Raw genomic sequence first — 20,253 nt, 5'->3', positions numbered from 1 at the left:
GATTTGACTCTCTGTTTACCAAACCAGGTCTTAAGCCTCCAATCTTAAGCATAAATTATGACAATTTGATTTTTATCAGATGATTTCCATTTTTATTGGTTCTTTATCTTTGCTTCATCTGCATCATATTCCACTAAATGGATTTCAAAATGGCACCACATTGTTAGGTGTTTGCTTCTTGGGTCTTTGTTTTTCATATTGCAGCTTTTTAGGGTTTTGAATAATTTCCTGCAAATGAGTAAATCATTTTTGTGGGTTTAAAATTTTGGGCAGGTGTCTAAAATTTCAACCATATGTTTCTTGAATCATGTATATTTTTGTGTGTCCAATTTCTATAAAATAAAAATAAAAAACTGTTTGGACTTTCAATTGGTATGTTTTGGAGTTTTTTTTTTCCTTATTCATTTACTCTAAATGTTGATGATAAAAAATACTTTTGGAATATCAATGAGTTCTCATCTACTTGATTTAACAAAGTCACAATTTAATTTTTTATTTAATAAAATATTTGTAAATCACAAAATTTCAGCATTTACAACTCATTAATTAATTTTACATACTCAATCAATTAATATATATATATATATATATTATTTCTCATTAATCATATTTACATCATTAACAAAATCTTAATCATGCCAAGCTAACCATTTCCCTTTCATTTTTTTAGCACACATTATTTATTTATATATATTTTTTAGAATACTGGTTACGCTTCTCATTCAGAGTGATACTAATTTCGGCGGATTAAGCACATAATCCTCAAATCTATTTAACTGATTTAACCAGACGAACGGAACTTGTCGTCTAACGGGCTCGGACACAGGACCTCAAAGAGGCTCATGACCTAAGATATTCATATTTTTTGTCTCTAGGCTAGAAAAGAGAATATCACACATTGTTTTTCTAAGCAACCTCAAAGGTTTTCATTAATTTCAAGGTGTTGCTCAATCCATAATGACCCAGATCTAAATCCCTCACGAATGATATGTGGTTTAACTTTTCCCAAAAAAATATATGTGGTTTAACAATTGATGTGCTTTCAATGGCTTAGAAACATGGCCTAAACAAGATTTTTATGGCTTCTTTGTGTGTTTGTGCAATTAGCTTTCACAAAATTAACATCAATCATTTTCCTTGTAAATTAAAAAAATGATGTTCTTGAGCTAATTGTCAGTGCAATCTTGCAATCTTGTGGAGCATTCTTACAATCTCACTTACATAAGATGGTATCATTTTAATTTTTATGGCCATTGTTTTTCTCTATATCATACTGTTTTTATATATATCATTAATGTGGTATGTTATTGACATTACCATTACATAAAGAATTTTCTTTACTCAGTACTTGTATTAATTAGTTGTTCTTAAATATTACTTGTCTAGTCTGTAACCACTATGTTTGGGTGTCGATATGTTTCAAAACCTAGTTGTGGGGTTCTAGGCCTAATAAACTAGTGTTAAATCTTGGGTTTATATTTGATTAAAATTTTAAATTTTAATGGGCTTTTAAGATTTTCATGGGCTTAAGAGAGTAAGTAGTTTAATCATAAGTTTATTAATATACTATTATAGAGACTTATATTTGTAACCTAAGTTATTTGAACTATAATTTCATTAAAAAAAAGTTATAGAATTCCCGAGGATATAAGATTTGTTATCTTCATAATTTGTTGGTTAATCCTCGTTATATCTGGTGTGTATTATTTTTACCCTCTATCTTTATCTTTTATATTGTTTTTAAATTAATGTTATTTTGTTTTTGTTGTGCACGGTCATTTTTTTTTCTCAACAATGGGTATTAGAGCATTGAAATTAGTCTAACCTAATTTAGGTGTGCAGATATGACGACAACCTTTATCGTCATTGAAGAAATTATAAATTTGTAATTTTATTTAAGATTGTTAGCTATTTGAGAAATGACATTGTCTCAGGAATAATTAGTCATTGTAAAGATTTGAGTTTAAAAGTTCTAACTGCTAAGTAGATGGTAACATTAGTTAAAACTTTTCTTAGTTAGTTATAGATGATGATGTTTTGAGAAAAACATAGAGAAAAAGATGACGTGTTTTTATTATTATTAACCAAGAAAACGCTAATGTTCCTAGATAGGATGAAAAGCCATAAGCATTTGTACAAGAATGAACAAGTTGAGATATTAAAAAAATGTGGTTGAAGTATATGAGAAGACTATGTTCTTTATACTTGACAAGAGACAAATCAATTATTCGGTCAATTTACAACATTGTTTGGAATTGGCGGTTGAAAAAAGAGAAAATCGAACATATTTTTTTTATTATGAGAAAATGAATTGAGTTGTGGTTCAATTATAGAGAAGAAATGGGGCACGAGCAAATTTTAACCTAACATTGAGAGAATCAAATACATTAGTTTGATTTTGTGTGAAGATGAATCAAGTTGAGATTTGATCTACTAGTTTGTATGTACGCTGACAAACAAAATGTGATCAAATATTTGAGAAAAATCGAATTGTTGTTCGATTATAAAGGAAAAAAATGAGTTACCATCTTGTTTCAACTTTTAGAAACAATCGTGACCTAGCTAATATAGTTAAAACTAAAAATTATTTAAAGTTGTTGGTTAATTATAAACTTGTAAAATTAAAATGTTTGCATAAATTTTAAATTTAAAAAAAATAATTATATATTATTAATTTTATATATAATTAAATATTTTTATATATTAATTATTTTAAAAAATAAACATATAATTAATTATAAAAATAATTAAAAAATAATAATAAGTAAATGCTAATGTAGAAGTTGTATTTATAAAACTAATTATGATTTCATTTATTTAAATAAATAATAACGATTTTTTTTTAAATTTATATATATAATTCATCTTTCCCTATAGGTAGTATTCAAGTTTTGTCGCAGACTAACTTTCCCGGGTCCTGTGACATTTAAACATTGTCGCTGACTAACTTTCTCGGTCCGGTGACATTTAAACTTTGTCGTTGACATATTTTTCTCGGTCGATTCGGGTGAAAGACATTGTCAGGTGGAGAGTTTGGCTGGAACGGCACATCTGTTTAAAGATAACGCATGTATCATAAGATGAGCTCAACGATAATAGAAATCTCGTGTAAAACAAGAGGGTAAAAACTCGTTTGATTCTGATTATCATTACAAATACAAACCGTGAAAGCGTGGCCTAATCTTTAAATCTTTTGAATATCAAATTATTTATAAACTTATAAAATCATAAAACTTAACTATAATAAATTTAAAAACGTAGAAATTTAATTAACTTAAAAATGCTTACTTAAATCATATTAATTAGTTTCTTCTAAAATTATAAATTTTATGAATTAATTGAATATTTTAATAATATTGAACCATAAAGAGATTAAGGCACTCACACATAAAGGTATATCACTTATTTATATATCAAGCAATCGTGAGATATATCTTTTTTTTAATATAAGAATCTATCTTGATATATACTAAAACAATTTATTTCAAAATAATACATATTTAAAGTGGAGATTTAAGATATTTCAAAATTTCCTCCTAATTTAAATTGAATCTATATGTCAACAAAACTAAATGAAATCAGTTTTAATGTTATAATTAAAAATCTTTGGTCACTTACTCCTTTTTCCATTTTTTTTCTCAATACCGGTCACCTACTCAAATATGCCTTTATGACTTGGTTTCATTAGTCAAAATTGTATAGTGGGATGTTATTTTTTTTTCTCGATCGGTGGTACAATTTATTCCACATAAATAATTTATGCATGATGTAATAGAAAAACAAAATAGCAATTATTACCGGGATTAATTGATATGACATCTTATTAAATCCAAAATAACATTTTATATATTATTGTGCAATTCATTAAAATAATATTAAATTTATTTTATTTAATATTTTAAATTTAAGATAAATAGGTAAATTTTGTTTCAATAAGACTTATTTTTTCTTTAGTTAGACTGGTTGAATTTGAGTTATTTACATTTACCTGAATTCAAACAACATTATTTAACTCTCCTTTTAACTGTTATATTATTTAATTAATTAAACAAAATATTAAATTAAATTTTATTTAAAAATTTTATTTTTATTTTATAATTATAAATTTTTAATTTTTTTTACTAAAATATATTCTATACCACCTAAAATATCACAAATCTTTATTTTCAAATAACTCATGTTATAATTTAAACCCAAACAAATCCGAATTCATTTTCTGTTTTTGCAATGTCTGTTTTTGGGATTTTATTTATTTATTATTAGACCGTTTAGAAATAATTAAAAAAAAAAAAAGTAAAAAATATGAATAATTAAAATAAATATATTATAATGATAAATTCCGAGTCAAAGTTAGGGTGTTATTTATATATATATAATAAACTTGTGACTGTTGAGTACTCTGAATTCCCTCTCTTCTATCTAAGTCTAACAAATGGCGAAATGCTTTAGCTTCATGTCGTTTCAGGACAAGTTGTACAGATTCTCCTTCGGCTACTCCGGTCTGAAATCCTCCGTCACCGATCTTGGAGACGGCACTGTGATTCACTGTTGGATACCCAAAATGACCAAACCCAGAAAACCAAATCTACTCTTAATTCACGGAATCGGAGCCAACGCGATGTGGCAGTTCAACGAATTCATCGGTCCCTTAACCAACCGATTCAACCTCTACGTTCCTCAACTCCTCTTCTTCGGCGATTCATACACAACCCGACCGGAGAGATCGGAGGTGTTTCAGGCCCAATGCATCATGAGAGCGATGGAATCCTACGGGGTCAATAAGATGATGATTGTAGGTCTCAGTTACGGCGGATTTGTTGGGTATTCAATGGCTGCGCAGTTTCCGTCGGCGGTGGATCGACTTGTGATCGCAGCGTCGGGGATTTGTTTGGAGGAAAAGGATATGGAAGATGGTATGTTTAAAGTGAGTAGCGTTGAGGAAGCGATTACGATTCTTCTGCCGCAAACGCCGGCAAAAATGAGGGAACTGTTGAAACTTACTTTCTACCAGCCGCCCAAAATTCCTAATTGTCTTCTCAATGACTTCATTAATGTAAGTGTTCTTAATCTTAGCTAGGAGTTTTAGATAATGTTTCATGATTGGTTTTTCTTTTTTCATTTTATATTTTTCACCATTGATTGGCTGGTTTGTGGTCATTTTTTATGATTATGTTGTTTGAGCAATGATCAGGTAATGTGTACAGAGTACCATCAAGAGAGAAAAGAATTGATTGAGGCATTACATAAAGACAGAAAATTGGCTGACCTTCCTAAGATTCATCAGGTGGAGAGCTTGTTTGATATTGGGTTTAAAAAAAAAAAAAAAGATAGTCTTCTTACAAATTATCCTTTTAGAATAATAATATTAATGTTTCTTCTTTCTTCAATTGTCCATTATCTTGACAGCCAACATTCATCATATGGGGAGAGAAGGATAAGGTATTCCCAATTGAATTGGGCCACAGATTGAAGAGGTAATAATTAACTTAGTGGTTCTCACTTTTCAATAACCTCATATGCATATAAAGGTCAAGGTTTGAATAACATATACTATAAAATCATCTAAGAAAGACTAAATTAATTCAAAGAAAATGATCATAACATAGAAATGACACATCAACTTTTCTATTATAGAAACTGATTTGATATGTTATAGGGTAGTTTTAATTGATTCATGAGTTCGATTTTCACTAAAAGCGATTTAGAGGGTTTTTAATAGCATTCTAAATAAAAAACGGGTTTATCAAAATTGTCTTAGTCATTGAGCCATTTATAATTATTTAAATTTATCTTTTGTTTTGTTTTGTAGGCATTTGGGAGAGAATATTGCAGAGATGGTGATAATAAAAAATGCAGGGCACGCAATCAACGTGGAGGGATCAAAGGAGATGTTCAAACATATGAAACGTTTCCTTTATCAATCTTTATCTTCCACTCACCCATAATCTTAATGACTAGTCATTATATTACTAGTAAATTAATTGACTCAGAATTACTCAGATATATATTATTGAGCTGTGTTTTCAGATCATTTTATTCAATTCCTCCCTCACTCTAAAGGACCCATCAATCAATAAATTATCTCTTTGTTGTGGGTCTTCTTTGTTTGTGATTCTTTCAGTTTTTTTTTTTTGATAAATCTATATTATCTAAATGATTTTTTTAAAACAAATGTTCATAATTGTAATTGAAAACCACTTAAAATAGAAAAACAAACAATCTCGTACATATTCCGGTTGTAGAAAAATTGTAAGGTTGTTGTCCTTTTGAATGTGCAAGTGACATTTTTATTGAACTAATTTAAGCTAATTTGTCTTTACATAGCTTGTTTTTATACCAGTTGTTTATTCTACTTTTTATTATTATTATTTTATGTAATGTAAAAGTTTAGGAGACTTAGAGTTGTAATAAGTATTAGTATCACTTTCTATATTCTAGTGTATTACATTATTTTCTTTTTGATAAAGAGAAAAAGGAAAGATGGCTCCGGCTCAATCATGTTGCTCTAATTCTTTCATTTTTTTTTCTCATAAACCCAAATCAATTTATGTCTAAGATCCTGAAAATAGCTTTATTGTATTGGTAACATAAGTAGAATGACGACCTGAGTAGTTTCGAAGATCAACGGTTGAAAGTACGAGCAAGGGTTTGTATCGTATTGCAAAACTTGCAAATGACCTACTCGATGTTGATAGCAACTTCAATTAGCAGACCCCATTGGTCACCACCGCTCTATTTATAGTCGACAACTATCTTAACCTAATTAGGAGAAATACAATTGCCTCCAAAAAAATCTAAACAAGGAACAATTCCATGTTCATCTAATGCAAATGATTTAGTGATATGGTTCAAGGTTAACTCACTTCTTTGATCAAGGTCTCAATTTCGCACTCCAAATAAAAAAAAGAAGAGAATTTCATTTAATTTAGGTACAAGTATATCCAAGGGTAGATTTATATATAGAATATGAACATTTCATATACATCTAGTAAGAAATTGCTTTTTATGGGTACTATTAATTTGTACAAGTTTCTCCTATGCTTTGTTAATTCTTTCATGATTTCATATACATTTAGTATGTCTCTTAATAACTAACTTTTGTTAAATGATTATATTTTATAAATCCGTCTTCAATTACTTTATGTGTTTTATAATATTAACTATATTAACATGTTAACCCTTTAATTTCTCGCTATATAATGATCTATATATAATGATGCTTAATTTTCAAAGTATTCGGATTGCCGAGTCGAAAATTGTGGTTAATTTGGATATAGATATGTGAGAGTAAATTGATACTTGGGTCGAATTGTGGATTGACCCGCCTATTAACATAAAACGTTTAGAAATAAAAATGATATATATATTTTGAAACTTGCAACCTAAAAAAAAACATCATTTTAACAAACTTTATATTTTAAATTCAACACAAAATTTGATAAACGCAGAACGTTTTAACAATATAAGTTCAACTGCTTAATTTTCAAAATGTCCGAATTACTAGTCGAGAGTTGTGGTTAATTTTGATATAATGTGAAAGTAACTTAAAAATACTATCACATTTTTACCATAATTTTTTTTTATGATTTTTATATCATAGTATTAATCAATATTATGGTACTCATAAGTATTTATTGAGAAGTTATATATATATATATATATATATATAATATATATATATATATATATAATACAATTTAAAATAAGTTATAATTATGTTGTTTATTTGAATATATATATATATATATTATAATTTATAAATATAAAATTTATTTTATTTATTTAAAATTTTAAAATTAAAATAATTTATAAACTTATAAAATTATAAATCCAAATAATTTTAAAAAATAAAATTTAAAATTTATTTTAACTAAATCTATAATACCCAAAACAATGAAAATATTTAAGGATAAAACGTAAATATATATAATCACTCTTATGAACTTGATTAAAATATTAAATGTATGTTAAAATTATTACAATTTTTAACAAATTTTTTTATAAAATTCAAATTTTAAAATGATCTTATTTGATAAAACCATTATAATTTACTTTTATAAGGCCCAGCCCACAGGTGATTATTTAATTAATTAATATAGCCGTTGAAAACTTAACGTATATATACTTGGCACCTATTTCAGTATCTGTTTAGTTCTTTTTCTCAAATCTCTTTCTTTCTGTCTGTTTGTTCATACGTTAACATCATCGATTATTATCTACTTTGCTTGTATTCTCTCTTCTTGTTTGTTTCTTTTGCGTGACTTTACTGTCAATCACGATATAAATCCTACAATAATAGTTTCGTAGAATAGATAAAGAAGAACAGAACGAGTGAAAGAACAGAATGAGAACATATTGAATAGAAGAATAGATTGAATAGAATAATAGATTAATAAAAGAAACAGATTGATAAAAGAAACAGAATGAATAGAAGAACAGACGGAATAGAAATTGGGAGTTATTAAGGTTGTTCCGGTAATTAGAAAGAGAAAGTATAACAATTTAGAATACCAAAAATATATCTCTCTCCTTACAATTCTATCCTTATTTATAAACTAACAAATTATAAAATAACCCTTAAAAGATATAACTATGTCTATTTCAACCCTTAACAATTTTGGAAATAGAATCCTCATCTTTGGAAATAGCATCCTCATCTTTGGAAATAGAATCCTCATTGTTGTGAATATTAGATTCACAACATCCCCTTCCCCTTAAGAGCTCCCTTGCCCTTTTCGAACGTGGCTTCTGCATCGGAAACTGTTTACAGAATTCAGAAATTTGGGCTGATAACAGAGTTGTAGACTCAGCATTCATAAAAAATAGTTGACCCCCAAAACAATCGTCACCCTTTTCACATTACGAGCTACGTTGTCCCCTGTCATTAAATAAAAGGAACTGCCCTCTTTATCACCCGATAGTCGAATCTTCTCACCTGATAACCTAGCTTTCATAACTCTCGCCTCGAAATCAAGGCTCACTGGTCCATATTTAGTCATCCAATCAACTCCCAAAACCATATCATAACCTCCCAACTTGATCGTTCGGAAGTCTAGTAGAAAATCATGACTTTGAATTTTCCAAGCCAAATTTGTGCATAAGAATCGACTAAATATTCTGCCTCCGCCTGCAATAGTCACCCCCATAGGCATTGTTTCCTTTAGAACACAACCCAACTGAGATGTAGTACCCTCATCAATAAACGAATGCGTACTGCCACTATCAATTAATATAGTGATTTTCCTTTTCTTGAGCTGCCCAAGAATCTTGAGCGTATCATTATTAGCACTCCCATTAAGAGCGTACATTGAAATCGAACCCCCTTCGTTAACTCCTTCGACTCTAGCATCCTCTTTAGCCTTAAGACAGTCATCATAGATATATTCGGCTTTGGAATCCTCTTTAGCTTTAAACCAGTCGTCTATCTCGTCTTCCATTACTTCAATATTGAATAACTGATGACGATTGGGGAAAACGTGATCTTTGGAATATTTTCCGTCACACTTGAAACAAATACCTTTAACACGTTTTTCTCTCATTTCTGCAAACGTGAGATCTCTAACTAGTATTTCAGTGGTATTTTCGTTAATAGTTGGTTTAAACGTAACTTGTTGGTTATTACTCCATGGAGGTTTTGGTTGTGTTACATTTGGGGTCTAAGTTGACAATTTGGTGAACAATTTCTTTTCCTTACCAAAAGGCTCGAGGAACTCGTCCTTCACCATAACCAGCTTTATTGCCCGATCTAATGTCATTGGTCCTGTCATCTTTAAAACTTCTTTTAATTCAGGTCGTAAACCTCCCATGAAACTCTTCACATAGTATTCGTCATTCTGTGGAAAGCATTTAGCTGTAACGAATGCTCTTAGCTCTCGCCATTGATAGATATAGTCTTTCAAAGTCCCTGTCTGTCTCAACTGATTAAATTCTATTATCACATCTTGGTGTCCATCTTCTTGAAACGCTAATAACACCTCTTCAGAGAATTCTTCCCAATTTGGTAATGGGTGATCTATCAGATAATCGTAGAACCACACATCAGCCTCACCAGAAAGAAAATAAGACACATAACTTACCTTTTCTTCTTCAGGCATGGTGAAGTGATCAAAAAATTTATTGACTCTTCTGATCCATCTCCTAGGGTTTGAACCATCAAATTTGTCTAGATCCATCCGTGGTTGCTTAATAGACATACCTCCCACAGTCCGTATCGAATTAGGACCTGTAGTTTGCTTCCGATTACTGATAGGAGTCTCAGTTATTCCAAAATTTTGTCCGACCGACCGGCTGTTTGTCTGGCCTTCTGTAAATACCATCTCTCTCATAAGGGGTTGTTCCATATCCAGATCTCGGCTGTAGTGGAGGTGTATTTGAACCTCCTCCTTTGTCTTCGGTTGATTTTTTGGATTCCAACAGCCTTATTATAGATTCATATTTTTCAGTGCTATCTTTCTGCATAATCTCGAAGTTACGAGCAGTTTCTATGTGATTCGCTTCAATATTTTGATTAATTTTGAGATTCTCTAACTGCAGTAACTGGAACTTATCATTAATCTGTGATTCCATCGTCTCGATGCGTTCAGTCAGATTCTGGATCATTTCTTCATTACTTTTGTTACGTGAATTCACCATTCTTAGCGGAAGTCCGAGGATCATAAGCTCTGATACCACTTGTCGTGACCTTACTGTCAATCACGATATAAATCCCACAATAATAGTTTCGTAGAATAGATAAAGAAGAACAGAACGAGTGAAAGAACAGAATGAGAACAGAATAGGTAGAAGAATAGATTGAAGAGAAGAATAGATTGATAAAAGAAACTGAATGAATAGAAGAACAGACTAAATAAAAATTGGAAGTTATTAGGGTTAGAGTTACCAGGAGCGACGACTCTGGTAATTAGAAAGAGAAAGTATAACAATTTAGAATCCTAAAAATATATCCCTCTCCTTACAATTCTATCCTTATTTATAGACTAACAAATTATAAAATAACCCTTAAAAGATATAACTACGTCTATTTCAACCCTCAACAATTTTGGAAATAGAATCCTCATCTTTGGAAATAGAATCCTCATTGTTGTGAATATTAGATTCACAACATTAACATCATCGATTATTATCTGCTTTGCTTGTATTCTCTCTTCTTGTTTGTTTCTTTTGCAGGATTTTTCGAAATAAATTTCAATTCGCGATTCCCTATTCAAGAACGGTTTCTTCAACGTAAAAATGAACGAGAAAACATAAGTTTGTCGACACCCTTCTTCTTTAAATCAGAAACCCTGATGAAATTTGTTTTGATTTACGATTTAATGCGATGATTGATCAGTTGGATAGGTTTATTCCAAATAGAACGACTACCAACTACGATTATGCGCGTTCTATGCCAACAGGGGCGAATAATAAAAGTAAGTTAAATCTTCTTGCAGATAAAGAAAAAGAAGCATACAGGAATGTATTGGCTGAGGCATTAAACATGAACACAACTCGTATACTCGCTTTCAAGAACAAGCCTCGCATACCCATTAATCCCATTCCTGACCATTTTACTTCTTCTTCAAATCTTAACAATAATTCAAAATCTTTAAAGTCTTACCGTCACATTCCTCAGGTATGATTTCTTTTACCGAATGCGATGATATGCTGATTATAATGATGGGTGTGAAGGATGTTTATAGCTAATTGCTTGCTTGATTTGAATTGTGTAGACATCTGAAAGAACACTTGATGCTCCAGACATGGTGGATGATTTTTATTTGAATTTACTTGACTGGGCAGCACCAATGTTCTAGCCGTAGCCCTTGGTTCAACAGTCTATATGTGGGATGCAACAAACGGATCAATATCGGAGTTAGTCACGGTTGATGATGAATGTGGCCCTGTGACCAACGTCAAGTGGGCTCCTGATGGGCGCCACATTGCACTGGCTTGAATGATTCCCATGTGTTAGGATTTGTATCTCCCAAATCCGACCTACTTGAAAACAATCTGTAAAAACACAAGAAAGAAGAACACAAGAATACACAGATTTATAGTGGTTCACTCAAATTGAGCTACATCCACTTCAGCCACCACCAGATTTACTATGAAGAATAAGAAGGAATACATAGTTCTTTTGCCTCACATTTTATCTCTCTAGAATTCTGTCTCCACAATATAAACCCTTAATAATCACATATTTATAGGGTAAACATTCAGGTAATAAACCTAAATAACTTTGGCCAGGCCCAAGCCCAAAACCCAAAAAAAGAAAACCCAATAAACTCTAATTAACAATGTAGAGTTTATTATAAGTATAGGCTCCATAACTCAACAATCTCCCACTTGGAGACTAACTTCATCATCTCTCGATCGGTAGTGGCTTTCCATTCGGTGTCTTAACAAAGAAGACCAACTGAAGTTGCACACAACTTCAGTTTCTCATTTGTCACAGCTTTCGTCAACATATCAGATGGATTCTCACTCCCGGGAATCTTCTCAAGAGCTAATACTCCATCTTTTAAAACTGACCGGATGAAATGATAACGAACCTGTATATGCTTCGTCCTGCCATGATAAACAGGATTCTTTGCCAAATGAATGGAACTCTAACTGTCGTATCGCAACACACTTCCCTCATAGTCTTGACCCAATTCTCGCAAAAAGGGTTTTAACCACATCATTTCCTTAGCAGCTTCTGTCACAACAACATACTCTGCCTCACAACTAGAAAGAGAAACAATCTTCTGTAATTTTGAAACCCAACTGAATGCAATACCTCCCAGAGTATAAATGTACCCTGTTGTGCTCTTCCTACTATCAACATCACCACCATTATTAGCATCAACATATCCTTCCAAACCCATATTAGACTTTTGAAAACACAAAGCGAGACCCGTACTTCCTCTTAAGTATCGTAGTATCCACTTTACTGCTTCCCAATGTTGTCTACCTGGGTTGCTCATGAATCTGCTAACAACTCCCACTGCATGTACTATGTCTGGTCTTGTGCAAACCATCGCATACATAATACAACCAATGGTAGAGGCATACAGAACAGTGGCCATGTAATTTTTCTCCTCCTCTATTGAAGGCGACTGATCTTTAGATAGTCTGAAGTGACTAGCTAAAGAGGTAGTAACTGGTTTTGCATCATACAAGTTGAACCTACTAAGAACTTTCTTCACATATTCTTCTTGTGAAAGCTTGAAAACTTTTTCATCCCTGAAAATTCTCATCCCAAGGATTTGTTTAGCAGCACTTAAATCCTTCATTGCAAACTTTTCAGACAACTCTTTCTTGAGCTTGTTAATCTCATACAAGCTTGCTCCAGCAATCAACATGTCATCAACGTAGAGGAGCAGAATAATGTACGATTTATCAAATATCTTGATATAACAACAATGATCAGCTTCACACCTTAGAAAATTGTTACTTTTCATGAAGCTATCGAACTTCTTGTACCATTGCCTTGGAGCCTGTTTCAAACCATACAGACTCTTCTGAAGCTTACACACAAGCTCATCTTTTCCTTTGATTTCAAATCCTTCTGGTTGTCGCATATAAATCTCTTCATCTAAATCACCATGAAGAAAAGCAGTTTTGACATCCATTTGTTGAAGATGAAGGTCTTCTTTCACAACCAAACTCAAAATAGTCCTGATTGTCATCAATTTAACTACTGGAGAGAAGATCTCATTGTAGTCAATACCTTCTTTCTGTTGAAATCCTTTCACACCAATCTTGCCTTGTACCTCATGGTTTTATCATGTTCTTCTTTAATCCTGAAGATCCATTTGTTGGGAAGTGCTTTATTTCCCTTTGGTAGCTTAGTGAGCTCCCAAGTCTGATTCAACATCAAAGAATCCATCTCATCTTTCATAGCAGACTCCCACTTAATCGATTCATCAGATTGTATTGCTTCCTCATAACATTCAGGTTCACCTCTATCTGTCAACAAGATATAGTTCAGAGATGGAGACCACCTCTCAACTGGTTTTCGATTCCTTGATGATCTTCTCAACTGTATAACCGGTGTTTGCTGATTTACCTCTGGGGCCACGTTCTCAACGATTTCATCTTCAACAACACATTGTTCTTCTTCGACAACCGGTATATATTCAGCTAAAAATTCTCTCAAATCGACTGTACCAGTCTCTTCCAACTTGGAATCACCATCTGATGTCTTCCCATCACAATCATTGTAGAGAACCTGTTCATTGAAGATAACATTTCTGCTACGAATGATCTTCCGATTTTGATTATCCCAGAAATGATAACCAAACTCGATATCACCATAACCGATGAAAAAACATTTATTAGACTTTGGATCAAGCTTGCTCCTATCACATTCATTAATATGAACATATGATAAACAACCAAACACTTTCAAATAAGAAAGGTTTACCTTTTTATTGCTCCAAGCTTCTTCATGAATTCTGAATTCAAGAGGAATAGAGGGTCCCCTGTTTATCAAATAGGCAACAATATTAATAGCTTCTTCCCAGAAGGTTTTAGGCAGCCCTGCATGCAATCTCATGATGCTAGCACGCTCGTTCAATGTTCGATTCATTCGTTCAGCTACTCCATTCTCTTGAGGTGTTCGGGGAACAATCTTCACCATACTGATCTCATTCACAACACAATACTCTTTGAAATTTGAATTGATATATTCACCTCCATTGTCGGATCTCAAACACTTAACTTTCTGATTTGTTTCATTTTCAACCAAAGTCTTCCATTTCTTGAAAATAGCAAATACTTCAGACTTGTGCTTCATAAAATATACCCATACCTTTCTTGTCGAATCATCTATAAATGTCACGTAGTAGTATGATCCGCCAATAGAAGAAACAGGTGCAGGTCCCCACACATCAGTGTGTACCAACTCTAGCCTTTCTTTCTTGAGCTTCTTCCCAATTTTTAAGATACTCACTCGTTTCTGTTTTCTAAGAATGCAGTTTTACATAACTGATGTTCAACAGACTTCAGTTCTGGAATCTGTCCATTCTTCAAAAGAATTGTCATCCTTTTTTCGCTCATATGGCCTAACCTGCAATGCCATAACTCACTGTTCTTCGACTCATCAATTACAACAACAACTGTTTCTCTGCAAGTTGAAGTCGTGTATAACGTTCCAGTTTTGTGACCTCGAGCAACAACAATAGCTCATTTAGTCACCTTCCATGCACCATTTACACAACTGAAATTGTGACCTTCTTCATCAAGTTGTGTAACAAAAATCAAATTGCGCATTAAACCTGGAATGTGTCTCACCTTATTAATCTTTCAAAGAGAACCATTTGCCATCTTCAATTTGATGTCCCCCATGCCAACAATATCCAGTGGCTCACCATCTGCGAGATAAACTTTCCCACAGTTTCCAGCCACATAATTCTCCATTAATTCTTTGTGGGCAGTGGTGTGGAAAGACGCTCCCGAGTCCAAAACCCATGAATCTATCGGGCTATCAATAGACAGAAGTAACGTATTAGTGACAGATTCTGTAACAATGTTGGCTGCGTCATTTTTATCATCACCATTTTTCTTCGGTGCTTTGCAGTTCCTCTTTAAATGACCCTGTTTACCACAATTCCAGCACTCAAATGTCCGCGCAGACTTGGACTGACTCCTCCTGCTCCTTGTCATAAATCTGCTCTTACCTCGGTTGAAATTTCTATCATTACCTCTTCCCCTATTTTCCACATTCAGAGCAGAACCTTTGAATGTTTCACCAGAATCAATTTTACGAACCTCTTCAGCAAAAATACGATCTCTAACTTCAACAAATTTCAGTTTAGCACTTCCAACTGAATTACTAATTGCTGCCCTCATAGGTTCCCAACTATTTGGTAGAGATGCTAACAAAATCAGGGCACTAACTTCATCCCCAAAATCAATCTCAACAAATAGCAATTGATTCACAATTGTATTGAATTCATTCAAATGAGTAGAGATAGAAGTACCATCAACCATTCTTAAGTAAAAGAGTCTTTTCATTAAGTGTACCTTGTTGTTAGCAGATGGTTTCTCATACATATCAGAAAGAGCTTTCATCAGACCCATGGTGGTCTTCTCCTTTGCTACATTGTGAGCAACTGTCTTGGCTAGCGTCAATCGGACAACTCCCAAAACCTGTCTATCAAGGAGTTTCCATTCAACTTCATCCATCTTCTCTGGTTTCTCACTCAAAGGAACATGAAGCTTCTTTCCATAGAGATAATCTTCAATCTGCATTCTCCAGAAGGCAAAATCTGTCCCATCAAATCTTCCAATCTCATGTCCTATACTGTTCTCACTTGCCATTGTTTCCAATGCTCAGGTCTAGCCTAGCTGCTCTGATACCAGTTGTTAGGATTTGTATCTCCCAAATCCGACCTACTTGAAAACAATCTGTAAAAACACAAGAAAGAAGAACACAAGAACACACAGATTTATAGTGGTTCACTTAAATTGAGCTACATCCACTTCAACCACCACCAAATTTACTATGAAGAAGAAGAAGAAATACAAAGTTTTTTTGCCTCACACTTTATCTCTCTAGAATTCTGTCTCCACAATGTAAACCCTTAATAATCACATATTTATAGGGTAAACGGTCAAGTAATAAACCTAAATAACTTTGGTCAGGCCCAAGCCCAAAACCAAAAAAAAAAGAAAACCCAATAAACTCTAATTAAAATGTAGAGTTTATTATAAGTGTAAGCTCCATAACTCAACACCATGTCCAGCTTTGGGATTCCACTTCGAATAGAAAGTTAAGGACCTTAAGTGGAGGACACAACTCTCGAGTTGGTTCTCTTGACTGGAACAATCACATACTAACCACAGGTGGTATGGATGGAAAGATCATAAACAATGATGTGAGAGTGAGGCAGCATATTGTGGAGGAATTCATAGGACATAGCGAAGAAGTTTGCGGGCTGAAGTGGTCTGCCTCAGGGCAGCAGTTGGCAAGTAGTGGAAACGATAATCTGATTCACATTTGGGATAGATCCACGGCTTCTTCCAGTTCCCCTACCCAATGGCTTCATCGGCTTGAAGACCACAATGCTGCAGTGAAGGCACTTGCTTGGTGCCCTTTTCAAAGCAACTTGTTAGCTTCGGGTGGTGGTGGGGGAGATGAATGTATAAAAGTATGGAATACACAAACTGGGGCTGGATTGAACTCGCATAACACTGGTTAACAAGTCTGTGGTTTAGTTTGGAATAAGAACCAACGTGAGCTGTTGAGTTGTCATGGGTATAGTCAGAATAATTTGACTTTGTGGAAGTATCCTTCAATGGTGAAGGTTGCTGAATTATATGGGCATTCTTCAAGAGTTCTTTTCATGACTCAAGTAGGTTTTTTCTTTTATTTTCATTTCATTGATTGCTGCTAGCTTCTTATTACAAATTGATTGATTGACGGTTTTTTTTTTATGATATTTGACAGAGCCCTGATGGAAATACAGTGGCGACTGCAGCTGGAGATGAAACTTTGAGAATTTGGAAGGCATTTGGGACACCTTCTTCTGATGCTGAAGTTGCAAAGAAATCAAAGGCTAACAATGAATGAGCCTTTTGCAAGATGGAACCGAATTCGATGATTTGTGATTCTTAGTATTGTTATTGTTTTGTTCAAAGGTAGTTGGTTTAGATAGAATAGATAACACACAATACACAATTTTGTATATAATATGGTAGGTTGAGATATAATAATCTTATAGATTTTTTTGTAAGTTGTAACACTTGGAATATATATATATATATATATATATAATATGATAATAAATTTTTTGTTTTAAACTATGCTCATTATTATCTTATTTAATATCTCTTTTTGAATAAAAAGAAAGGATCATTGTTTTATTTTATAGCTTCTTCTATTTCTTACTTAATATAATATTTTTATTTTTCAAAATTCTTGAACAAAAAATATGATAAAAAAAAGAGGATTATGTAACATGGTTTTAAAATGTATTAATTTTTTTTTTATATTTTAATTTTTTTTTATCTAATTTAATCAATTTTTTTAATATCAAATAAAAATAAAATCATTTTTCACAATTTAGATGGAAACTGTCCAAACTTGTAATCAATTGAATGAAGAGAAAACCAGTAAATGAGTTTATTCAAAGCTGTAAAAATCGAGAATTTACGTAAATTCGTGGGTTATAAACTCGTAAAATTTAAAATTTATTTGAAATCATAAAATTTAATTTGAAAAAAAAAATACTATTTATATATATATATAATTAAATATTTTATAGCCAAATTTAAAAACATATATATTTAAATATAAAATTAATTAAAAATTAATAATAAATAAATAACACTATAAAAAATTATATTTACAAAATTATTTATAATAATTTATTTATTTATTTGAATAAATAATAATTTATTTTTAATTTATAAATTTTAACGTAAAATCGTATAAAATAGTAAAATCGAAATATTTATAAGCTCGTATAATTTTATTATCATAAATTTAAATAGTAATAATTTACATATTTAAGTGTTTAAGAGTTACTTAAAATCAGACTACTTATTCTTCTATGAAATTGTAAAATCTTAAAATTTTAAGAGTGAATTCGAAATTTTAATCACAGAAAATCGTCTTCCAACAAAAACAAAGAACATTGAAAACAAATCCTATGTCTGTAATCTTGCAATCTGACCATGCGACACCTACAATATAAGCATTCCACGAATCTCTTTGTTCAAAGCTTACAACCTCTTCATGTTTCATATCACGCCCCCAACCAAACCCTTCTATACTTTTGATCTCATCGAAAGCTGGCATCTCCCTCATCCAGAAATGAACAGATCGAAATCCTGCTTCCTCTAGGCATTCTTTGATCTCTGGCAAAGTCCATCTGAAAACAAAAAGACACAAATTGGTAAACTACTTTATTTGATGCAAAATACAAACTTTGCCTTTTTAGGCATTCGTGTGTAACATAACACCAATCATTATCTCCTTTCAATTTTGTCTCAACAAAAACATTCACCAAAACTTGAGCTTAATCCTTATACATGAACTCAGCACTCACTAACAAATCAAATCGATCGGTACTCTGAAAAACACGAAAAATTAACTGAACCAAAAGACATTTGATGTCCGAAAGATATGAAGCATGAGATTTTGGAAATCTTATTCTATCCTTTTGAGTTATTCTTTTTCATAACTCATCACAAAGCATGTCAGCCCTTGTTCTTTGACTTTGCAACAGCTATTAGAATAATGCAAATGTTTCTTCCTTTAAAAAAAATTTAATAAAAAGTTTCATGTAATCTAAACCTGTCACGCACTTTACTAATGCGCTTAAATCTAAAAGTTTTTTTTTTTCAAATAAACCTTCATGTAACAAGCTCTAAGTAAGAATAAGGGGATTGTAAACAATTAGGAAGTAGAGTTTCAACTTACAATCTCCAGCTGTATGAAAATGCATTTACAATCTTCTTCTTCTGCTTCTTGAGACGATAATAGAGACTAATTCTAGTTGCAAGAATAACACAAATTATATCATCTATAACATTCATAAATAGATTTTTTTTTCTAGTACAATTATCTTTTCATCATTATTGAATTGAATTTTGGTTCATAGACTCAAAATCTTATAAATTAGTTTTATATTGTTTCAATTATTTTTATAGCTTATTACTTAACAAGAAATTAATGTCATATTTTTGTTTTATACACTATTAATCTAGTCTATGCATTAATAGTCATATCATGTTTATACATTCGATCAAAATAGGAAATTTCTTTTTTTTTTAATGATAATTTAATAATTCACATATTTAGGAATGTTGCAAATTTAGAAGCTAAGTTTATGGTATAAAAATGTAAGTAAATTTGTTTTAATTTTAAACATTAAGAATTTAAATGTGGAAAATTATGTTCATTCTTCTAAGTTCTAATCATACTTTTTTTAACAGTCATATGGATTATATTACAAATAGAAAATTTATTTTTATTTATATTTGTCATTTTAATTTTTATATTGTTTAATTGTTAATTATTATTATTTTTTTAAAATTTTTACTGTCGTTAACATTATTACACATGAAAACAAATAAATTTATATCAAGATAACAACTTGAAAGGTAAAGTATTTGAATAAGTATTAATTAATAAATTATGTTATATATATATATATTTCAACCGAGGTAATAGCATATCTATATTGAGAAAAAGCATATTTATATTGAGGAACATACAGAGTTAGTCCAAGTTTGGGCGGATATTTAATTGCTCACTTGAAGAGGAACTACAAAGCATCGAAA

At 31.6% G+C, this 20,253-nt stretch overlaps 2 protein-coding genes and 1 pseudogene across 2 annotated transcripts; 2 read left to right on the top strand and 1 right to left on the bottom strand.

Annotated features, from left to right (window-relative positions):
• The first annotated feature begins 4,404 nt into the window (after positions 1 to 4,404).
• Positions 4,405 to 6,099, top strand: LOC124925976 (uncharacterized protein Mb2734-like). The gene is made up of 4 exons (XM_047466126.1): positions 4,405 to 5,053; positions 5,192 to 5,284; positions 5,407 to 5,474; positions 5,810 to 6,099. Exons 1-4 carry the CDS (start codon positions 4,433 to 4,435, stop codon positions 5,943 to 5,945), a joined length of 918 nt encoding a protein of 305 aa, XP_047322082.1. The 5' UTR covers positions 4,405 to 4,432; the 3' UTR covers positions 5,946 to 6,099.
• Positions 6,100 to 8,695: 2,596 nt separating this feature from the next.
• On the bottom strand, positions 8,696 to 9,437 carry LOC124924445. The gene is made up of 2 exons (XM_047464485.1): positions 8,936 to 9,437; positions 8,696 to 8,760 (listed from the first exon to the last, which is right to left on the bottom strand). The coding sequence occupies exons 1-2, from the start codon at positions 9,435 to 9,437 to the stop codon at positions 8,696 to 8,698; spliced, it is 567 nt and encodes a 188-aa protein (XP_047320441.1).
• Positions 9,438 to 10,573: 1,136 nt separating this feature from the next.
• LOC124924444 lies at positions 10,574 to 17,708 on the top strand (annotated as a pseudogene).
• The last annotated feature ends 2,545 nt before the right edge of the window (positions 17,709 to 20,253 follow it).

Source organism: Impatiens glandulifera, chromosome 2 (genome assembly GCF_907164915.1).
Source record: "Impatiens glandulifera chromosome 2, dImpGla2.1, whole genome shotgun sequence".
Taxonomy (NCBI): Eukaryota; Viridiplantae; Streptophyta; class Magnoliopsida; order Ericales; family Balsaminaceae; genus Impatiens; species Impatiens glandulifera.
The sequence above is the reverse complement of the archived record's forward strand: the minus strand, read 5'-3'. Positions and strand labels throughout refer to the sequence as shown.